This window comes from Phocoena phocoena, chromosome 11, assembly GCF_963924675.1.
Source record: "Phocoena phocoena chromosome 11, mPhoPho1.1, whole genome shotgun sequence".
In the NCBI taxonomy this organism is placed as follows: Eukaryota; Metazoa; Chordata; class Mammalia; order Artiodactyla; family Phocoenidae; genus Phocoena; species Phocoena phocoena.
Genome location: NC_089229.1, coordinates 98,616,981 through 98,639,543, shown reverse-complemented (window position 1 = coordinate 98,639,543; position 22,563 = coordinate 98,616,981). Strand labels below are relative to the sequence as shown.

General features: G+C 51.7%; 1 protein-coding gene and 1 pseudogene across 3 annotated transcripts in view; both read left to right on the top strand.

Annotated features, from left to right (window-relative positions):
- The window catches only part of PRMT8 (protein arginine methyltransferase 8), a 79,060-nt gene that overhangs the window by 36,953 nt on the left and 19,544 nt on the right, over window positions 1-22,563 (top strand). For all 3 annotated transcript variants that reach the window (XM_065887661.1, XM_065887662.1, XM_065887664.1), the window contains exons 3-6: window positions 3,887-4,042; window positions 6,139-6,202; window positions 19,253-19,395; window positions 19,965-20,052. In XM_065887661.1, the coding sequence (XP_065743733.1) occupies window positions 3,887-4,042; window positions 6,139-6,202; window positions 19,253-19,395; window positions 19,965-20,052 (451 nt within the window). The remainder of the gene's footprint in view (window positions 1-3,886; window positions 4,043-6,138; window positions 6,203-19,252; window positions 19,396-19,964; window positions 20,053-22,563) is intronic.
- On the top strand, window positions 17,130-17,759 carry LOC136130682 (forkhead box protein R1 pseudogene; annotated as a pseudogene).

The following is a 22,563-nucleotide window of genomic DNA, read 5'->3' as shown; positions in this document are numbered from 1 at the left end:
TGAACTCCTGTGGTCTAGAGCCTTAAAGAAGAGAAAGGGGGGCCGAAGAAGTGATGAAAGATAATGAATTAAAGGGGGCCCCTTGGGGGGATCCCTTTTAGCAGCAACAGGACCTGCAGAGATACTGGGCCAACCTAATTCCGTCAGGAAAGGCAGTGAGGGCTCTGAACTACGAGTATGATTGAGTGATTTCTGAACCTTTGTCATTATTCTGCCTCCGTTCCTTACTCACCCTCAACAATTTCTTCACAGAGATGAAAAGGTCACAGTTTTCACAAAGAGCAAGAGCTAGCACTTTTGTAACACTAACTCTACCTATTTAGACATGACAGCAGCCCTATGAAATAGCTTCTCTTTTTACCCCATTCTCCAGATGAAGAGATTGAGACACGGAATGCTAAATGATGTTCTGGGCTGGCCGGAGAGCTCGAAAACTTCGGAGCTATGATTCGTGTGCAGGAGTTGGGCTCTGTCGTTACAGAGCACCAATTTCACACCGTGCCCCGTGCCTGGTTCTAGGGATACCGTCTTGCAGTCTTGTGGTCTCACAGTTCTGAGGCCTTGTCCTTTTGATGTTGAGCAGTCTTGCAGTGTTTGGTTCCAGAGAGCTTCTGGAGGGAGAGGCTTGAGCTCACTTTCGAAGTACTTAAGAGTCAGACATGAACTCAATTTAACCAAACCCTCACCTTATTCAGTTTCTAATATGACCAAAGATATAAGCCCTGGGGCAACACAGGAGGCAGTGCTGGGCTGAAAAGCAAACACAAATGTTTTTAGCCCCTGTGGGGCCCCAGGCCCTGATACAGGAACTAAAGTCCCGCATCCCAACCTACCCAACTCCTAAACCTGCTCAGCCCCGATTGGATTGAACTGGCCAGCCCATCATTCCAGCTGCCTAACGAAAGAAAGGCTATTCCCTCCTGGAAAAAGAACAACAACAAACTAACTTCACCACTGTTGATCCTTGGACACCATCTATGGCATAAAATAAAAATGATAAGACCTGTGAAGAAACAAGAGAATTTGGTTCATAGTCAAGGGAAAAATCAGTCAATAGAAACAGATCTATAGACAGCCCAGGTGTTGGAATGATTAAATAAAGATTTGTAAATAACTATAATAAATACGGTTTAAGAAAATTTCTAGGAGGAGATGGATATAACAGGTGAAATTGAAGTCCTACAACTGCAAAATGTAATAGCTAGACCAAATATTCGCTGGATGGGATTAATAACAGATAGGGTACATAGAAGAAAATATCTATGACCATGAGGACAGGGAAAGAGAAATCATTGAAACTGAAGAATAGAGAGAAAAAAACTGACAAGTGAACAGAGCCTCAGTGACTTTTGGACAGAATTAAGTGGTAAAACATGTGAGTAACTGGAATTCTAGAGGAGAAGAGAAAGAATGGGACAGAAAAAAAATGTTTGAAGAAATATAGAGGATAAATGTCTAAAATTGATAAAACAAACAAACAAAACCCCAGCGACTCTCTGGATTGATTTGCTCAAACAATGAATCCACATCTGAAACAGCCTCTGCCGTTGTGGTCAGCACCTGATTACGTTTACGATGATCCGTAGCCATCCTCCAAGCTCCGTCTCTCTTCTGCACAGGCCACATCGGCAAATTGGACGTGGATGTGCGTTTCCTGGAATTAGTCCCCTGGATTAATGGGTCTCATGGAGCTAGTGTTCCAATAGTTCAGAGCCAGTGTCCAATTACCCTCAAAAATCTGTTTATTTTCCTTTCTCCAATGCACACGTGCTGGTAAATGCCTGCAGGTCATCTTGGGGAAGACTTGGGGAAAGATTAACAGCACACATTTTTGTCAACATAACAGAGTTTCTCCTCATGTGACATGGCCTCCCCTTCATTTAAGGGCTCCTACATCTATAAATTGGCTCAAGTCTGGGAACCCACTGAGGGGCCATGACTCCCTGTTTTGGTGATTCAAGCCTGACTTCCATTCATGAGACCTATAACTTTTCTGCTTAAACAGATCAAGTAAGAATTTAGTGTGTTTTCCACTGTTTGTTTTCTAGAGGTACTTTACTGAACTGGCCAGCACCGTAGGTCTTGGTGAACCTGACTACCCTGAATACTGCTTTGGCTCTCCTCTCCTTTACAGTAACCATGCCCACCTCATCTTTGGCGATTACACACTACAATTTGGTCCCCGATACCCCAGGATCCTAGTTGGCTATTGTTCCCATGGCAACTAGGAATCTCAGTTCCCAGTGTAATCTCTGATCTATAGAGAAGGGCACACAGAGCTCTTCAAGGCTACTGGACTTCCCTCATAAACTTCTTCCTCACAGCTGCGGTGAGAGGTCTGTTCTCTGGCGTTGGGGAGCGAGTCTCATGTGACAGATGCATTTTAACATTCCAGTCTCCTGAAGTCTTTGGATACCTTTCCCTTCAGCAGATCAAGGAAGTTCTGGCATTTCCTTTTCGTTTAGTGTAGACTAACTTTTGGTCCATGTTTCAGTCAATCAACCATGCCAACTGTTAGAGGCATTCCAAGACCCTGGAGGTAAAACAGTGAATCCACAGTCTTTGCTTAGTGGACCTATGTCAATAGACTTGGCTCAATCCAACTTTATGTTCCCTCCATCTTGATCCCTCACCCTTACTATACATCCCCACATCTATTCCCTATATTTTAATCTATCTGTTAGAAGTATCATGCAGTTCTTTTGGTGTGTATCACACCTCCTCATGGGTCACTCTTTGTGCCTTGTTCTTTGGGGTCTGCGTGGAGTCAAATCCAGTTATAGGGTTGTTGGGGATGGGTCCTGAGGAATATTAACGTTACCTGGCAAGCAACTACCTCAAAGGACACCGGTATGACTCTTCAGGAAAAGGAAAACGAACTTTCTTGGGCAGGGGTAGAAGGTGTTTCTACTGGCAGAGAATAGGATAATTTAGGGACTTGAGGTCCCAGCTTCATCAGAATCTGCCTGTATGTTCCTATTCCAATTTTCAGGACCCTATTCTTTCCCAACAGATGACTCAACTTTAACAAAAGAGGCCATGCAAGGATGGGAATTCAATTTGTGTTGTAATTCAGGCAGGATTAGACTTTGGCTTTGGTTTTCAGAAATCTTGACCCTGCAAGAAAATAAGGTTTCTGTTCCTTTCTTTTATTTTCTTCCTTTTCTTTTCTTTTTTTCCCCAGAAGCCATAGAAGTTCTCAGGTGCTATATGAAGACCTTGAGCTGGGAATTTAAATCCCTGAGCTCATCATTCTCTTTTTCAAAGTTTTCTAGCACAATTAGCAATAACCAACCAACAAATCCACCCCATTACATTCCTTACTTTGACTAAAATGTTCTAAGGTGGCAAATACTTGGTCATCCAGAGTGGGTGCCGTGTGTTTGGGAGCCCCTCGGGTTCACCACCCAGTGAGAGGCCCGCGTACCACAAAAAAACAAAACAAAACAAAACAAACCAAGCGAATAGAAAAAGTACACACACACACGCACACACACACGCACACAGCCTCCTTTAATAACCTGTTTCACGACAATTCTCTCACGATGGCAGAAAGTTCTGCTTCAGGTCTAACTTAAATCTCTCACGCTGTGTTTGTATTGCTCCCTTCTTTGGGTTTTGGTTAAGTTGGAGCTTTCCCAGGTCTGGACGGGAGTTTCTCCTTTAATGGCACAAGGTGCTCTTTCGCCTTGTAAGGGGCAGAGTTTTAGGACGTTGTGTGTACTGATGCGGGAAGCCCCTCGCGCAGCTGTACTCTTCCGTGGCTCTACCTCATGACAGAACTGAGGTCCCTGAGGAATCTGTCGGGACAGCCCTGGGCCCGTGACCTGACAGGTGTGCGCCCAGGTGCCCCGAATACGTCAGCTCTACCTTTCCTTCCACACAGGAGATGCTGAAGGACGAGGTGCGGACGCTCACTTACCGGAACTCCATGTATCACAACAAGCACGTGTTCAAGGACAAGGTCGTGCTGGACGTGGGGAGCGGCACCGGGATCCTCTCCATGTTTGCCGCCAAAGCAGGGGCCAGGAAGGTGTTTGGGGTGAGCACGCCACTCCCTCCACCGGCCTCTGCGGGGACGCTTCCTTGCTGGGGTCACACCCTCCAGGCGGAAGTCAGACATAGCTCTCAGGAGGTGGGCAGGCTCCCGGGCTCCCTGTCACCTGGGCATTGCTCCTGGCCTTGTCCCGGAATAGCTGACATTTGTGGGGGACTTTTGACTTTTCTGAAACCATTTTGGTGTCATCACTACCTTAGAGTCCTTAGCCCTACTGTGGGCTGTGGTGGCGGGGCAGGGTGGCTACACCTGTGAGCTGTGGTTGGAATCTCCACTATTCCACTCCCGAGAAGCGTGTCTGGACAATTCACTTCTCCTCTGTACCTCGGTTTCCCCCTCTATAAAATGGGCATAATTACAGGACCTTGCCCACGGGGTGACTGTGGGGAGTGAGTGATTTTAATACGTAAGCCAAGTGCTTAGAAAGGCGCCTGGCGTAAGTCAGATGCTCAGCGTTTATTAGTATAGTCGGGGCCCTAGGTGGTAACAAGACGGTCTTCTCTCTCTGTTCTTTAAAGGCAAGTTGGTAGATTTAATTCTGCTGTTCTGGCCGCTGTTGCCTCTCCAGCTAGAGGTGGCAGTGGTGGACCTTCTGGGAAGGCTCCCTGAGGACGGGGGGCTGGGAGGCTCCGGAGCTGGGAAGAAACTGAAACAGAAGAGCTCTGAGCTTCCGACTGACATTTGAAAGATGCAGTGGGTCTAGGGCTGGAAGATGGGAATTCATCTTGATCAAAATTCAAGGCACACTGCAGTCAAACAATACAGAGCACGAGCACAGGACAGCCCGGCGCAGAGGCTGGCGGGGAGCTTTCAGTGGGGCTTCGCTAGCTCGGTCATCTTGCGGCCTGTCCTGAGACACCCCCTGGCTCCCGGTTGACTAGAGCCCTCCAAGTCCCCGTGTCCCCCCATCAGTGCCTGTCCCTAAGCGCCTGGCAGGAACGGCACCCTCCTCCATGCCTGGCCCGGAAGGTCCCGGGGCCTTGGCTGGAGGGGGTCTCTGGGACCCCTGACCTGTCTCAAGACACCTCTGTTGTAGCCTTGACTGGGAAAGCTATGATGTACTCACCTGAGGTGCGTGTTGAGGGCACGGCTCCAGCCCGGATGCCCAGGGTCAAGTCCTGCGCTCTCCACGGTACCGTCCCTCCCCACGGGCCAGCCTTCCTTCCTTCACAGGGCCTCCCCTCCAGGATGGGGGCTTCTGGCCAAGGGACCGACTCCCCTTCCAAGGCGCTCGCAGAGCCTCAGGGCAGGACGTACACCCCCTGTAACGCCCCACCCTCCCTCCCAGGGTGTCTCTGAGGCCCCAGCTCAGCTCCGGAATCGGACGGGAGCCCAGGGCTGAGCCAGGCTAGGCAGGGCTGCCCGTCCTCCCCTTCCAGGTGCGGGGCTCCAGCCATAGGTCTTGGCAGCTGTCCCTCTGTTTCCAGCAACCTGGCCTCCCCGCCTGTCCCAGGCCTCCTAACCCCAGGCTGGGGCTTGGTCTGCTGTTCCCACAAGGTCCTGCTCTCGGTGTATCATCAGCGAATTTCTCAAATACCTTGGCCCTTTGCTTAGGAGATTTGGGGAGCCTGGAAAGACTTCTAGATTCAAAAGAACCAATTCTTTCAAAGGTGGAGACTGCGGAAGGGATGAGAGTTAACAGGCGTCTGCCCGTGGGGTGGGGAAGGATCTTAAGACGCCCTGATTTGCCATTTTCAGATGGTCCTTCTCGTGGACCGTGCCGTTTAACCAGGGAGGGCTGGGGGTGGGAGGATGACCTCAGGGAGGCTCACAGCCACTCTGGGGGTCTCTGCCTCCCACCTCCTCTCCTGGGAGGGCAGTGACTGTGCCAGGAGAGTGAGGCCTGCCAGCCCCTCCCAGATCTCCCAGCTCAGAGACTGGGCCCTCCGTGGTGGGGCAAAGGCAGACCAGCGGAAGAGCCCGTGAGTTGGGAGGGCCGCGGGTTAGGTTTTCATCTGCCACGAAGTAGCCGTGCAGCTGTGGGCAGGTCACCGCACCCCTCCAGACCTCTGCCCCTCCGTCTGTTACACTGGCCCTGGACATACGGTGATTCTTCCTCCTTTGCTCTGTGTCCTTTCTAGATTGAATGCTCCAGTATTTCTGACTATTCAGAGAAGATCATTAAGGCCAACCACTTGGACAACAGTAAGAGTTACCTCTGCGTGCTTTCCCGTGGATGGAAGGGGGTGAGGGGACTTGTACTTTCTTGTCTGGGTGGCAGAGACTGATATAAGAGCGCTTGGCCTTGGAAACGTGGAGGCCAGCTGAGGCCCTGTTAGCAGGACTGTGCCCACGGGGCTCCGAGGGTCCCAATCCCGGCCAGGTCGGCCAAGGGCACGTCTGTCCCAGCACAGCCTCCGTGAGCCCAGCCTGAGGCTACATCCTTCATTTCCAAGCCCTCTACCTGGCCCCCAGCTGTAGGCATCTGCTGAGTTTTGCAAAATGGCAACCATTCCTCCACCTCTTCTCTCTCCACGAACCCTAGCCCCACCTCTCTTGACACCCACCTAGTGGCGTCTCCCCAGACCCCAGACTCTTCCTTTGGAGAGATGCAGTCCTCTCACGCCACAGCCCCTGCTGCCGCTGGGACTGTCTTGGCAAGTAGGTTGCCCTCGGGAGCGGGACCTTCTTGCAGCTGGAGTCTGAGTATAAAGATATGTGCGTTCCCTTCCCTTCCTCTCCTCACTCCCTTCCCACGTGTTCGTGACATCCCCGGCCCCTCCCTCTGGGACCCGTCCTGAACACACTCACCCCCGCAAGCGTCCCCGATCAGAAGAATTTCTGTATCTCCCATCAGTCAGCGGGATGAGATTTAGTCCCCAGGCCTTGTGCTGAGCGGGGCCACATCACTCATTTCCTAGTTTATAAACTAGGAAAACAAGGTTGGACTTTTTTCCTAAGGATGTTGAAGACGTTTTGAAGGATTTTAAGCAACGGAGGGGCATTCTCTATGGTGAATGGGTTGGGATAGGCTGTAGGCATCAGTGTGCAGGTAGAGGCTACTTCGTAGCCCCGGGGCCGGGGTGGGGGGAGGCGGTTAGGCCTCTTGTGTGGCCAGGGTGGCAGCCGTGGAGGTGGGAAAAAGTGACCTCTTGGGCGATGCTGGGAAATAGAGGCCAGAGGACCCGCTGACGGACTGCCTGGGGCCAGAGAAACAAGACAGGAGCAGGGCTGGCTTTTTGCCTTGAGTAAGAGTGGATGGTGGAATGTTGAGTGACAGGAGGGAGGAAGAAATCAAGGGTTCTCCTTGGCATGGGTTAGGTTTGTGATCCCCGGGGAGATGCAGGTGGACGTGTAGAGTGAGACTCGGATATGAATCTGGAGTTCCAGGGAGGGTCAGGCTCTGTGGTTGGGGGTCTTCAGCGTATAGATTTATTTAAAGCCCCAGAACAAGTTCCCTCAAGGATAATGTAGAGCTACAGGAGAGAAATGGGCCAAAGATGGAGCTCCAGCGCATTTCAACATTTGAAGGTCAAGCAGAGGAGAAGAGGCCGCAAGAGGCAGAGAAGATACAGTCAGTGAGGTCAGTGGACCTTCGGGAAAGAGGAGTAAAGGAGGAGGATGCCAACGGATCAAGTAAGATAAGAACAGAGACGTGACCGTTGAACGATTGTGACGATGGAGGATATTGGGGTTCTTAACAGGTGCAGACTGGATGGAGGGTGGGGATGGAAGTCCAGGTAAAGTTGGTTAAGGAGAGACTGTGAAGGAAGGGCTGTAAATAACTCCTTTTGCTGTGATGGGGGAACAGAAAAACGGAACTGTAGCGACAGGGAGACGTGAGGCCAAGGAAGGGAGTTGGTTTTTAAGGATAGGAGATATGAAAACATGTGTACGATCCCACTGTCCTGTAGATAGACAGAAAAAAATTGCAGATTTGGGAAAAAATAAATTCAGAAGCAAGGACTTTGAGAAGGTAAGAGGGGGTGGGATCCAGAGCACAGGTAGAGCAGTGGGTCTTCTTCTTGGAGAAGGGACAGCTTAGCCACGGTAACAGAGGGGACGTGGGGAGTGTGGGTCCGATGGAGGTGGGCTGCTGGAGGGAAGCCCCGATTTGTTGCTTCCATTTTCTCAAGGAAGAGAGAGGCCGTCGCTGGTGCGGGAGACGGGGAGGGGAGGGTGTGAGGGTTTTGGAGGGAGATGAGAAGTGATGGGACGGTCTTGCAGAGAGAGGGAGGGAGGGCTGGTGTGGGGAAGGGTCAGCGCCCGCTGGAGATGGGCGGACACAGACCTGCAGGGGCCCCCACCTCCCTGGTGTGCGGCTGTTCCCAACCACGTCCAGCAGCCCCAGTCGGAGCGGAGGGGAGGGCCAGCTGGATCTGGGCGCCGCTGGGGACACAGTGGAGGGAGGGAGGGAGGAGCCATTGGTTGATCACAGTAATGGACCACGGAGTCTAAGCTGGGGGACGAGGGAACGAGGGAGTGAGGGGCGGTGGTGGGCAAGTGGAGGGGGCCGTGAAGAGTCTAGAAGTCCTTCCAGCCTAGGTAGGCGAAACGTGGCTCACATCCCCCCACCCCGCCCTCCGGCTTGGTGTCCAATCTCGCTTGTTTCGGGGGAGCAAGGTGTCTCTGCACACTCGTCGGGAAAGTCCTCGACCTGGGCAGAAGGGACAGAGAGGGTTCCTCTCGACTTGCGTACGAACGATGGAGAAAGAAAACCGGCCAATTCTTTCTCTACAAGGGAGACGGAGCCTGGCGTCCTCGTGTTTTCATCTGCCCTCCCTCCCCCAACTCTGAGAAATACGGCAAGTGTTTCTCCCCACTTGAGAGATGTGGAAACTGAGGTTAGGAGACGTGGGGCAGAGCCTCTGCTCTCGGCGGCCGTTCCTGTGCTCTTTCCCAAAGTGTGTGTTTTAGTTTGACGAGGAAGCACCGGGAGTGCCTGCCGATCTTGAAGGTGAAAGTTCAAACCTCTTAGGACGGGAGGGTGTGTGCAAGTACCTGTGGGATCAGATTCCTCTCGAATTACTGAGTCTCAACCCTGGGGGCCCTCAGGAGCCTCCAAAGAATATTTGGACCCTCCCCTGCCTCTGCCCTTGTTTCACTGCACAGTGATTCCCGCCCTCGGGGGTCTGTCCAACCCCCTTGCCCTGTATCTGTCTCTCTCGCTTCCAGCTTTTGGGGTCTGGTGGGCCAGCCTCCCTGGCCCACCGCGGTCCTCTGCAGAGGGTGATGGCCCTGCAACCACAGCAGAGTGGGGACGGGCGCCCAAATGGGAGGAATCCCTGGCCTTCGGGAGGGGAGGGGCGGCACCCTCAGAGGCCCCTCCGGCTCACAGCTCGAGGTCCCTCCTGCCCTCCCCTGCCTCCAACTCTTGTAATGTTTTTATTCCCCTTCCTTTTTCTCTTTCCTCCTTTTCCTCTTATTTCTTTAAACCTTCGGAATATCCCAGTTTACAGAAAAGGGGCAAATACAGCTGTTTTTTCCTCTGAGTCTTGGAGCAGGCTGTTGACACGATGCCCTGTCATCCCCGAGCGTGTTAGTGCGTGTTTCCTACAAACAAGGGCACTTCCTACGTAGCCACACGCAACCATCCAAAGCGGGAGGCCAGCTTCCACCGCCGTCATGGTCTTGTGCTCAGGCTCCATCTGAGGTGGGCTTTTGATGCAACAGCATCCTTCTGGGCAAGAGGACTTGGTTCTGACCCGCCCGCTGCACTTTGTTGTCCTGTCCTGGTTTCCTTCAAGCTGGAACTGTCAGACTCCCATTAACCTTCGTGGCCTTGATGCTTGGCAACCACAGGCCAGTGTTCTGTGGGATGTCACTCGGTTTGGAGACGTGGGACACCTCCTCGCGGCTGGATTCAGGTCACCCGTCCTGGAGGGGTGCCTCGGATGCGATGCTGCATCCTCAGGACATCCTGGGTGGCGTCCCCGCAGTGCAGCTGTGTCCTCTTGCGACGGCGTCTGCCTGGATCCCTGGCCTGGGTTATGTCCGCCAGCCGTCTCCCCGTTCATTAGTGATGAGTAAGGTTTTCTGGGAGAGGTACTTTGAACCGTGGAAATACTTCCTTCCTCCCCGTTAATTGCCTGTCTTATTCAGTCGGTCATCACTGTTGGTGTCAGTACTTAATCTGATGCTCAAATTCTCCCTGACTTGGTTCCTGGGAGCAGCTTGGAGCTGCCTCTATGTCCTGTCCACGTAACCCCTTCACTTGGCGTGAGCTTCCTTATCTTGTGGGACAAATGTTCCGGGCTCATCTCGTACTTTCCATGTCTCTGTTCTAGAATCAGCCATTTCTCTGCAGAGTCTTGAATCCCCTCAGTGGACGATGGCTTTTAGAAATGAGGACATGGGGCTAGGTGTGTGCATTGATTTTAGGGTGTCGAGGCTCCCAGACTGTCTCCGTGGGAAAAATTTGCGTGTGTGCTCACACATGCTCACGTCTGTGGTGTCACGTATGTGGACACGCATTGACGTAATGCATGTTTCCGCATCTATGCACGTTGTCCCGGACCCCTTCATGTGATACCCCTGCTTCTAATTCAGCACCTCGGGGTTTCCTCTCATCTTTTCCCCCCTCTCATCTTTCCCCCTTTTCTATGTGATTCCGTCCTCTGACAGTGAAACCTTGGCTGTCATCCTTCTTAATGTGTTTACATACTGGGTCGGCCCCCGTATATGAACAGTCGCCCACTGTCACCACCTCCTGCGCACACACCTGCCACCCTGTGCTGGGCTCTGACCCCCATGCTGGGCAGCCCCCCCGTATGACCACTTCGTCTCTGGGCTCAGGCTCCAGTGGGTGCAGCCAGGCTGCCTCTGCACACAGCACCCCCACCCCAGCCAGGTCCCTCCAAGGGGCCTCAGATACCCCCTGGCCTGTCGTGTGCTAGTGGCATCTGGTTTGCTCAGCCCCCCTCATGACTCCCGGAGGGAATCACTCCCTGCTCTGTATTTTGATGGCTCACACTTGATCCTGTGCCAAGGAGGTGACGGCCCAGGAGGGACAAAGTGTTGTCCCAGGTGAATAGTCACCCCCGTGCCCCGTGCCTGTCCTACTCCTCACACGGTCCTGGGGGCCTTTTCAAGGCAAAGCCACCTCTATTTCTTCTTCCCCGGGGGTAGCAACAGGTGGGTGGAGCTGGCGAGGCCCCCAGGGCGCTGTCCTCGGCCCTAGCTCGCTCTGCCTTGGCACGTGTACTAGAAAGAGGACAGCTTGGCTTCCATGGAAATGCTTTTGAAACACTGCAACAGCCAATTGTGTGGGTCTCGGGAGCGTAGGTGTAGAGACATAAATAACAACCCAGGACATAAAATACCTGCTACCCAGAATCAATCAATCTCCCTCCCTCTCCACCTCCGTACGGCTCCCGGGATGGGTTTGTTCCCAGGCAGACGCACACCTCCACGCAGCCACCTGCAGACGTGCAGCCTTCACGTGGCTCCTGCCACCGAGAGGCCCACACACGTGCTCAGACTATCCTCTTGCACTTCAGCACCGACAGCTCCCGTTTCCTCTGTTTCCCTGCCCAGGAGACCAGTGGGCTGCCGGGGATGCTTAGGAATGCGGATTCGTTTGTGAAAAGTGACAGAGGAGCTCAGGGACTGAGACAGTTCTCTTCTTCTGCCCTGGAGCGTCAATGCCATAGATGGAGAGGCCTGAGAAGAGCACGATGCAGAGAGAGGCGGTAGGAAGGGCTTCGTCAGGTGGCTCCCCACGGAGGAGACACCTCCGTGCACAGCTTGCAGGGCTCCTGGGGGATTAGATATAATACACGTGAGGCGCCTCGTAGCACAAGCGTTAACTGTAGGTCCTTCCTACATAAAGGAAGGACCTTTATGTAGGAAGGACCTACAGTTCTGCGCTTTGCTCATTCCTGGCCACTCGCCCCAAGCCTCTTATAGACGATGCTTGAATTCTCCGTTCCTGTGACATCCCTCCATACTTGCATCCTGGGATGATTCCCCTGATGGGGACCCCACTACCAGCCGCCTGGGGCTGTGACGGTTCGAAGCACTTCCTCCCACTGAGGTGGAGCCTGCCTTCCTGCAGCCTGACCGATGCTCTGTGTCGTCACTTGGGGACCACAAATGAGGGGGACGCCCCTTCACCTGGCAGCCCTTCTCCCACAGATGCAGGCGGCACACCCCCAGTTCCCTCACACTTTGCTTTGGTCTCAGCCCCCTTCTCCTCTGCCATGTTTCAGTGTCCCTCTCACCCCGCCCAAGGACCCAGCCATACGGCTGGAGGGGCCCAGATGCCTCGCTGCTAACACCTCCAGCTTGCTTAGCAGCTGCGGGGAACGCCGTGCCGCACGGGCACTGAGCTGGCATCAGCCACGACCTGCAATCTACCCTCATGTGGCTGCCGAGCAGCAGCTCCTAACCTGTGTCCGGTCCGTGGACGTTTTGCATCCAGACTGAGAATCAACTTTACATTCACATCAAACCTCATGTTGTGAGATTTGGTCCTTCCTTACAAACTACTTGGACTCCCCAGAGCCTTACCCTTTGGGGGTCACTGTTCTCTGTGTGGTGTCATCTACACACTGATAGGAGGCCGGGGGGGAGTGGGGCAGCTCCCATGGGCTGGTCCGGTTCAGCTCTGAATCGGCACCTTTGAATACAGTCGGGGAGCAGCTGCGAATCCAGAATCATTGGTCAGCTTCCCCGCCACGAGGCTGCGGCGGGGCTGCCTTGTCAGGCCCCTGTGGGAGGCCGGCACGGTGGTTGAGAGCTCTGGCCGGTTCACACTCAGCTCCAGCAGATCAGCTTGTGATCTTGGACACCTGACCTCCTCTGCCTCCGTTTCCGGCTCTGTGAAATGGGAATAACAGCGGTACGGACCACAGAGGGTCATTGTGAGCCGTACGTAATTACCCTATGTGAAATCACGGCGTGCTGGGGCCCGTAGTTAAATTTTCAGTGAATTTGCGGAACGGATGTGGGCATTTTGGTGGCTTGAAATTGGCCACAGTGGGAGTATTTACACGGAGAAATCAGCAGATGCTACAAATCAGGGCTTCTCTCCTGGAGAGCCCAATGGTTAAGTGTCTCTCAGGACAGCCCTTTGTAAAACACAACAGTGTACGATGTGCAGTTAGCAGCTAATAAATGTTAGCTATTGTTATGATTATTTCATTCATTAACTTGACTAATAGCCCTGTCCAAAGAAGGCAAGAGATTAAGCAGATATAATTGTTTTTAATGAACCTGTACTAGTGGCTCCTGGCAATGGCTGCTTTCCTAACCGATCAGAAGCGGCCCATGAATAATCTCAGGACTGGGTTTTGTGCACCACTCCAGGGGAGGAGGGGAGTTGTCAGCCACCCTCTGGGCCCTGCTCCAGGTGCTGCGGAGTTGGCAGAGAACGGCACAGACGAGGTCTTTGCTCTCGTGATTCTTAACTGTCTCAGGGAGGGGACAGACACAAAGCAAGCGGACACACAACATCACAATAGAATTACAAACAGTGATGGTCCCTTGGAAGGACAGGATGGAGTAGTTGAGAAAACTGGGGGTCTGCTTTGGATGGGGTGGTCGCCCAGGCATGCCGGACCCGACTCACACCACCCGGCGAGAGATTCTCTCCCGGCCCTGCTTTCGGTGCCATCATGGGTGAGCCGGAATTGGGTGCGGTGGGAGCGTTTACACTGCTGACAGCGGTGGGTAATCGGGTCGTGATTCTGTCCGCTCGCAGATGCAGGACAGGGGTCTCAGGGAGGTTGGTGACGTGTACCAGGCTGCACGACAGGCCTAGATTTGGGCTCCCCTTTTGACGTCCCAAACTCTGCTCCTCTTATTAGACAAATGGAACAATAAAACCAACCACACACGTTCCCGTGAAGACGATTGAGGTAACGTAGGTGAAATCACTCTGCCAGCTGCTAGTCAAACGCTACTGGTGCTTTACTCTCGAATTAGGACTAGTTTGAAGATCTTTTGTCTCTGAGCTCCGTGCCCTCTTTTGAAAATCGCTTATTCATCCATCCGTTCACTCGGTAAGGATTTCAGTGAGCTGTCAAGGGCTCTGCTCCATCCTGGAACCAGGAAGCTGAAATAGACCATGGAGAGGAGGGGATCAGAGGCTGGAGGTGGGTCAGGCCCTCAGGACGGGTGTGCAGCCGGCTCTGTGTCGCCCAAATAGGCGCGTGGGTCACGTGGCTTTGGGGCCACGGGGGCGGGGGGGGGTGGCATCGGGGCGGCTCCACGGCCCAGTAACCTGCTCTCCGTCTTCACGCTCACGACCCTCACGCCCACTCTTCTGTGGCACAGGGTCTGCTCTGCGAGCCAGGGAGGGGCCTGAACGGGGACACCATGAACTTCGGGCTCTGTGGGGTCAGCTGACTCTGGTGGACACAGTAGGGGCCCAAAGGGATGGGTCTGGGCTGATTTTTTTTTTAAAGTCAAACAAGGGACCAGGAATCAGAGTGACTACATTTCTGTAATAATCACTCAAGACAAAAAGAAAAAAGATCCCACTGAAAACAACCCCCCAAAATATCTGGGTGTCTAATTTGAGAACTTGAAGTTACAGGGGAAAAATCTCCCAGGTTAGAGTTCACGGGTCCCCATTGTACACGTACGTATGACAAATCCTTCTAAAACTTACCAGCCAGGGTCCTGTCATAGCTGGTTGAACAAAATTTCATCATCCTTATGGAATAGAAGCACAGCCCCAGAGGATGACCTCAGTGCCATCCTGAGAACTGACACAGTCTTAATGATGTGGGATCCAGATTGGGAGTGGCGTTCTGCAGCCCATAGCTAATCAGAGCCTAAATATCAGAGGCCAAGATCCCCCTTGAAAAGGTTGCCATGGAGACGAGATGCCCGGGGCTGCATGTACCCACACAGGCCTCAGAGACAACCCAATGCCCTCACTGGGTTGCCATCAACCCCACCACAAGAGGCAGCATTTTGCAGATTGGACACTTACATCGGGGAGTTTCAGTGGTTGCTAGTGGCGACTACGGAAAGCAGGAAGAATACCCCTGATGATTCAGGGGGGCGATTGTATTTGGGTCCATAGAGAAAATGTAACCTCTTTTTCAAAAATCAGGATTGAGGAACTGCTGCAGCTTAGAGTCAGACTGGAGGTGAAGGCGCTGCTTCTTCATTGAGGTCAGCCGTCTCCACTGGCAAACTTCACAGAATGCCTTACACATGCTCAATACATATTTGAAGACGGAAAGCATGTTGGAGCTGCAAAGTATCTGTGGGATTTCTAGGTTCAATCTCTCTCCTGTTTTACCCCGATAAGGAAATTGAGGAAAAGAGGGGAGGAACTATTTGATGGAGGTTACTTGTCAGGTGGAACGAGAATATAAGTCGTCTGCCTCCAGGACCCAAGCGTAAGGTTGTGAAGGTTGGGCACTGCACAAAAGCACCTGAACAAGGGGATGAAAGGGGTCTGGAATCCAGGCCACAGCTGGACTGAAGTGAGATGTGCATTTTTCCTTTCACAAAGGGCCCATCTACTCAACAAGCCAAGTTGACGGGGGGTCATGCCTGTTCCCAGAAATATTTGGATGCAGAAGGGTGATAAGTGGACAGAGGTCCAGGCTGTTCAGCATTGTAGGGGGTTAATTGATTCCTTCTGCATTTGGTAGGCAGAAACTGTGATTTTTGCTGTTCTGTGATCCACTGCACCTATGATATATCTTCTATCTATCTATCTATCATCTATATCTATCTATCTATCAGTCGTCTATATCAATCATCTATATCTATCGTCTGTATCTATCTATCATCTATGTCTATCTATCTATCATCTATATCTATCTATATCTATCTATCATCTATATCTATCTATTGTCTATATCTATCTATCTATCTATCATCTATATCTATCTGTCGTCTATATCTATCTATCATCTATATCTATCGTCTATATCTATCTATCATCTATGTCTATCTATCATCTATATCTATCTATCTATATCTATCATCTATATCTATCTATTGTCTATATCTATCTATCATCTATATCTATCTATCATCTATATCTATCGTTTATATCTATCATCTATCTACCATCTATATCTATCGTCTATATCTATCTATCTATCATCTATATCTATCATCTATATCTATCGTTTATATCTATCTATCACTATCTACCATCTATATCTATCGTCTATATCTATCTATCTATCATCTATATCTATCATCTATATCTATCTATCATCTATATCTACCTATTGTCTATATCTACCTATCTATCATCTATATCTATCTATCATCTATATCTATCGTCTCTATCTATCTATCATCTATATCTATCTATCATCTATATCTATCATCTATATCTATCATCTATATCTATCTATCATCTATATCTATCGTCTATATCTGTCTATCGTCTATATCTATCTGTCTATCTACCTACCTATCATCTGTTGCATCCATACAGATCAGGGTAGGCAGCTAGTGGATAGGAGCACTAGGGCAGAGATCAGGAAGTGCTTACACTCTCGCTGGGGGCACCCGAGGAGTATCCTGTACATTCCTGTCTGTTAGACTGGGTTAGAAGTTCTTGTCCACATCTGCTTCCCACGGTCCTGTGGAGTCCTGTCTATGGAATGACGGGTGAGTCTTGTCCTAGGCACCCAGAGTGGAGGCCATGGGGCACCCGAGGCAGGAGAAAACATCTTCCTGTTCCTCAGGGAGGTCGTGATTAATGCAGGAGGAGGGACCGACCCATAGCCCCACAGTCACGTGCAGACACTACGGAAGAGCCTTCAAGACATGTGCACAGAGAAGGAAAACACTTTCAAATGTTTACGAAAATCAGACAAATCAGGCTTTGCATGCAAATGATTAGGCAGGTGGATCCGGCATATATCTGCCAGGTCTTCTTCGGAGTAAACTAAATTAGGTACTCTGTTTGCATTTTCAAAAACCCCATGCTTTGTCCCCTTGTGAATGATCCTTCTGCATCCTGGGTCCTGCTCTAGCTTGAGTTCCTGCCCTTGGGTCTCAAGCCCCCGAGGAGCAGAGCTTTGACAGCCCCCTCCCCTTCCGAGCTTTTTGCTGAAGACTAGCCCTTCCTACCCTTCCTTCCCAGGGGCAGGGCTTCTGCGCAGGAAGCAGGAGGACCACACAAGCCGGGGAGTGATCAGGGCCAATGTGCCCTCAGCCACCCCCAAAAGAAGAAGACTCTGCCAGATGCCCAGAGGCCACAGTGGTGGAGTCGCCATCGCTCTCTGGAGACCAGTATCCCCCTCGGAAGCGGTTTGCCTCTTCCCCCGGCAGCTGGGAGCTCACAGAGGAGGAGAAGGCTGAGGGCCAGGATGACAGCTCCGCTGTGGCTCTCCCGTCCCCTCATGAAAGGGCCCCCCTCCAGAGTCGGAGGCTTCGGCAAGCCAACAGCCAGGAGGGGAGGCTCTGGTCCCGGCCCCCTCTCAGTTACTTCCACCTAATTGCACTGGCATTAAGAAACGGTTCTCCCTGTGGCCTCAACCTGCAACAGATCTACAGTCTCACTCGACAACATTTCCCCTTTTTCCGGACGGCTCCTGAAGGCTGGAAGGATACCGTGCGTCACGATCTCTGTTTCCGAGACAGCTTTGAGAAAGTGCCAGTCAGCACGCAGGGTGGAACCAGCACACCGCCCCGATCCTGCCTCTGGAAGTTGACCGACGAGGGACACCGCCGCTTTGCAGAGGAGGCCCGCGCCTTGGACTCCACTCGGCTGGAAAGTATCCAACGGTGCATGAGCCAGCCAGATGTGATGCGCTCCCTCTTCGACCTTTAGTTCCACAAATCAACCATCAGCCCATGCCTTATTAAAGTTATCTGCAGGGAAAAAAAAAAAAAAAAAAACAAACCCCACTTTGGGCCCAAAGTGCCTGACACCTACTCCTTCCAGAGGGGCCTCATCTGATTAAGCTTTGATTAAACACCACACCCTGGAGAGCAAATCATCATCAGACACTGCTGATGGGCACCCAGCACCATCCACTGTGAGGATGGGGAGTAAAGCCGGTGACCTGAGTGCCCTTTGCCATCTAGGAGTCTGTCATCGCATTAATTTTCAGGAAACTCAGATTCAGGACAGAGGTGGTGTTTTGTTTTCTTTTGTTTCTTACTCCTGAGTACAGGCCACTGTTTAGTTTTCCCAGAAAAGCTCAGGCATTGGGTGGTTTTTTCAGAGGATGGCGCAGACAGAGTTTCCTTCCAGAGGAAAGGTTCTGATGGGACCAGCCAACCAATACATCACCCTGTGTCAACTGCACAGCCAGTGGCATCTAAGATAGCTTTTGCTCTGATCTTTACAGCAGTGAATGCAAAACGAGATTCCCAAACTCTGTGTATGTCTACGTCAAATGATCAAAAACTCAACTGAGAAGTTTCTCCTGCCGTAGAGGGAGGGGTCTTGCAAGGGACTCAGGTGCAGAGGCCATTTAGAGAAGGGCCTTTGTCCCGATCTTACCCCCGTTACCTCTCCATCGGCCGGTCACCAAGGAGACGGTGCCAGATAATACTTGCCTTCTCTAGAGCCCCAACTGCGAGCCTGCACCTCACCTGTGACATTTCATTACATCAGTACAACCTCCCACTATGTAGATATCACTTCCCCCGGTTGTTCTCTGGGGAACTGGAGTTGGGTTGGGTCAAGTAACTTGCGGAAAGTCATATAGCTAGTGATGAGAAGATCCAGCACTTAAACCCAGGTTCCCTGAGTGCGAAGCCCAAGCTCTTGTCAAAACACCAAATTTCCTTCCTCTCCAGCTCTAGATGGGCACCCCCTGGGGCTAAGCCCAGGCTGTGAACAGATACAAGGGTAGGAGAGGCAGCCTCTCTTCCTGCTGTGGGTTTGAATCATCACAGTAGCCTGACGTGGGGTGGGGACCCTGATAAGTGTAAGAGTCGCTGCTTATCAGACCCGGGCTCTGTTTACACGGTCATCATTTAACCCCTCTAAGCCTCAGTTTCCTTAAAGAGGAGAATAAGAATAGAGTGTTTACTTCAAAGACTTGTTGGGCAATGACAGGACAGGTGCCTGTCTTGGGCTTGGCACAGTGCCAGCCACATAGCAACTGCTCGATACGTTTTAGAGGGAACATGCCAAGAGTTTTCAATCCTCTTAGGGTAAACTAGCTTGGTGAAGAGGGAGATATGCCACCTCCTAGAAGGAGAATCAGAACAGCGCTGACACCTGTAAGTCGATCGGGTCCTGATGTGGGGTGCTCATGGCTCCCGGTCGGGGTGCCCAAAAAGTGTGGCCATGGGGTTCTTATTTTCCAGTCATCACCATCTTCAAGGGGAAGGTGGAGGAGGTGGAACTGCCCGAGGAGAAGGTGGACATCATCATCAGCGAGTGGATGGGCTACTGTCTGTTCTATGAATCGATGCTCAACACCGTCATCTTTGCCAGGGACAAGTGGCTGGTGAGCCTGCTGCATGCTGTCCCTTCGCTGGTCTGCTGGCTGCCTCGCTGCTCTACCCTACCGCCTGCAGCCCAGGAAGAATACAGCCACTGCTTCCGGGCCCCTCTCTTTAAACTAGATTTGCTTCTGGGGACAGAATGAGCTTTCTTAGGTCTAACCTTGGCCTCTTTTGGTATAATTGACACCCATTCTTTGCTGTCCAAAGTCTATGCTGGTCACCGAGTGCTAGGGACTTGCATGGCTGCCAGAGAGCCCAGTGTGCTTTTGACCTTGGCTTCTCCAGGCTCAAAAGTTAAAACATCTTCCACCGTCCCTCACTGGACATACCTCTGCCCCTTCTCATGTGTCCCATTGACCCCATCTCGGCCCCTTGAGTTTTCCCATGTACCAAAGTCAAAACTGAGCTTCCCTGCCCAACCCTAGTCCCGGCCAAGGTGACAGACAGTCTGCTGAGTGAGAAATACTGGCAAGGGGGTGCCTGTCTGGTGACTCTATGTGGAGTTCAAAAATGTGATGTCTTTGTCAGGTGAATAGATTACGAGACCCATTTCTCCACAATTCATCAACAGAAACCTGGAGGGCTTATGTTTCCAGACCGGGCAGCATTGTACGTGGTAGCAATTGAAGACAGACAGTACAAGGACTTCAAAATCCACTGTAAGTTACCTTTTGATTCTCTGTTGGGCTTTTTTTTTTTTTTTTTTTGCGGTATGCGGGCCTCTCACCGCTGTGGCCTCTCCCGTTGCGGAGCACAGGCTCCGGACCAGCAGGCTCAGCGGCCATGGCTCACGGGCCCAGCCGCTCCGCGGCCTGTGGGATCTTCCCGGACCGGGGCGTGAACCCGCGTCCCCCACATCGGCAGGCGGACTCTCAACCACTGCGCCACGAGGGAAGCCCTGGGCTTTTTTATTTATTTATTTTTTGCGCGTTTGGGGTGGACAGCGCTTCAGCGGGCTGACGATGAGCAGCTGCTCTCGCGGCCACAGCTGCCGTGCCTCTGGAGTTTACCTGTGACGCTTTCTGGATTCTTCTCTCTGGATGTTTTCCCCTGGCCCCAAGAGTGGGGTTCTACAGAGAGGGAACGAGCAGCGTGGCTGGTGGGAGATAAAGCGGGGAGAGAATGAACACAGCGTAAGTGGACAATGGACAAAGCAGTAGAAGCTGAGTTTTTGCAGAGGTGCCCGGGGGGGCTGGAAGCTGTTAAGGGTCATTTATCCCCAGCGTCCACACAGGGGCAGGGACCACGGGTCTCCAGCCAGGCCAGTCGTTTTGAACCCTGCGTTTGTACCCTTCAAACTTTTCAGCGTAATATCGATTCTCTTTCCCATTAAGTAAAAGATGGGGAGAGATGGGGTCTGGCCATGTAGGTGCTGGGGGCAGGCAGGGGACTTATCCGCACCTCTGTTCATTCTGTCTCATCAACTGAAAACGTGTTGTCTCAGAAAAAAGCCCCCCAAACCCTCCAATGTTTCATCTGGTCCCCAAAGGGTTGCTGTGTTTTATTTCATTTAAAGGGTAACCATTCTCAGTGACACAAACCTGGTCCTCCACGAGATTAAACGGATTATGTTTTCATAAGGTTTAGAGACAGCCATGTGTCCTCAGCCAGAACTAAAACGACCAAGGGGCAAAGACCCCACACACACAAGCGGGCATGCGTGCGACGTGACCAGAGCACAAGCAGAAATTCCAAACGGTCTAATGGGCTCTGCAGATCTGAGTTCCAGCCCCTGCAGTGCTAAACCCCCTTGGCAAGACTACCTACAGTGGAGGGGTTCCCAGACGGGACAGATGGGCCTCCTGCCCCCAGAGGCTAGGCCTCCAGAGCTCAACAAAGTCTTGTGCCGTCTAATCATTGTTCGTGCTGCTGGCGATACCACAGCTGGGCTGTGCCACAGATTGAGTGCATCTGCGTGTGTGTTCACACCCTTCTGGAAATATAAACTCAGAGCATGAAGTTCAGAGACGGGTTCGGGAGAAGACAGAAATGGGACGATTGTCTGAGGCTCTGTGCCCTGTGCCTACAGCCCTTCTGGCATCATTTCCAACACTCGATAAACAATGAGAGGTGGGGGGGCCGAGGTTAGATGACCCTGCTACGAAGTTGGCCAGCCCTGGCTTCACATCCTATGGGTGACCGTGAGCAAATTACCTAACATCTCTGAGCCTCGGTTGAGATGAAGTCCCCAATCCTATAGACTTGCCATGAGGATTAAGTGAGGTGATATATACTAAGGGACGTGAGAGTTGTTGGTGCTGCGTGCACCAGCCTGGTCTCCGAATGTATCACTAAACCCCTTCCTGCTCGTGGCTCTGGCCCCCGAGCCTGACTGCCGAGCTCGTTGGCCTCCAGTGGCTCAGAATCTAGGACAGATGTGCCCTCCTGATAAGTTTCAGAAACAGCTCAACAGTGAATGTTGATCAAATGCATATATAAGTAGGACATGTTTTGCCCTGGAGCTGCACGGTAATGCTGTTTTTGGAGTTCTTGCCGTAACTGTGTAAATCGTGTTTGGGGGAGAACATTCAGACCCATTCTTTGTTCTCACGTGCACTAAATATTGATTGAGCTCCGACCCTCGGCACAGCTCTTTAAGGAACTTCCTCATGGTTTAAAAGCAAACATACCTCACCCTCCTCCTTGCCTGGATCATGGACCTTGGCTAACTCATCTTGCAATGAGGACTGGACCCGTCCTGACAGGCGCTGGGGCACTGGCCGCTACTCAGGTGCCAGCCCAGGACTGGAGACCGTGGGGTGGAGTCTTGTCCTGCCCATTGCAATGTTCATACCTTCTGAAAAAGAAAAGAAAATTAAAAGTCAGCCCCATTTTTTCTTGTGGAAACTCTGTAGCCTGTCAACACCACTGCCCCCCAAACCAAAAATCTCACGCACCTTTACATTTTATTTAACATATTCTCGTTTTCTATTTAAACGTCGTTTTTTTTTTAATGCCCTGCTTCTGTTTTTAGTGAAGGAAGCAAGCCCATTTAGAAATCTGTTTTAAATAAACAGGGATTTTGATTGCTCTCAGGTCTTAATCAAGAGTGAAAGCATAAAGGTTAATGATTGCCAAGGGAACAATCGTTAGCAAATTCCGGTTGGCTCAAGAAACAGCTAAAAAAGAAAAATCTTAAAGTGGGGCAGGAAAGGGAGACAAGCCCAGTC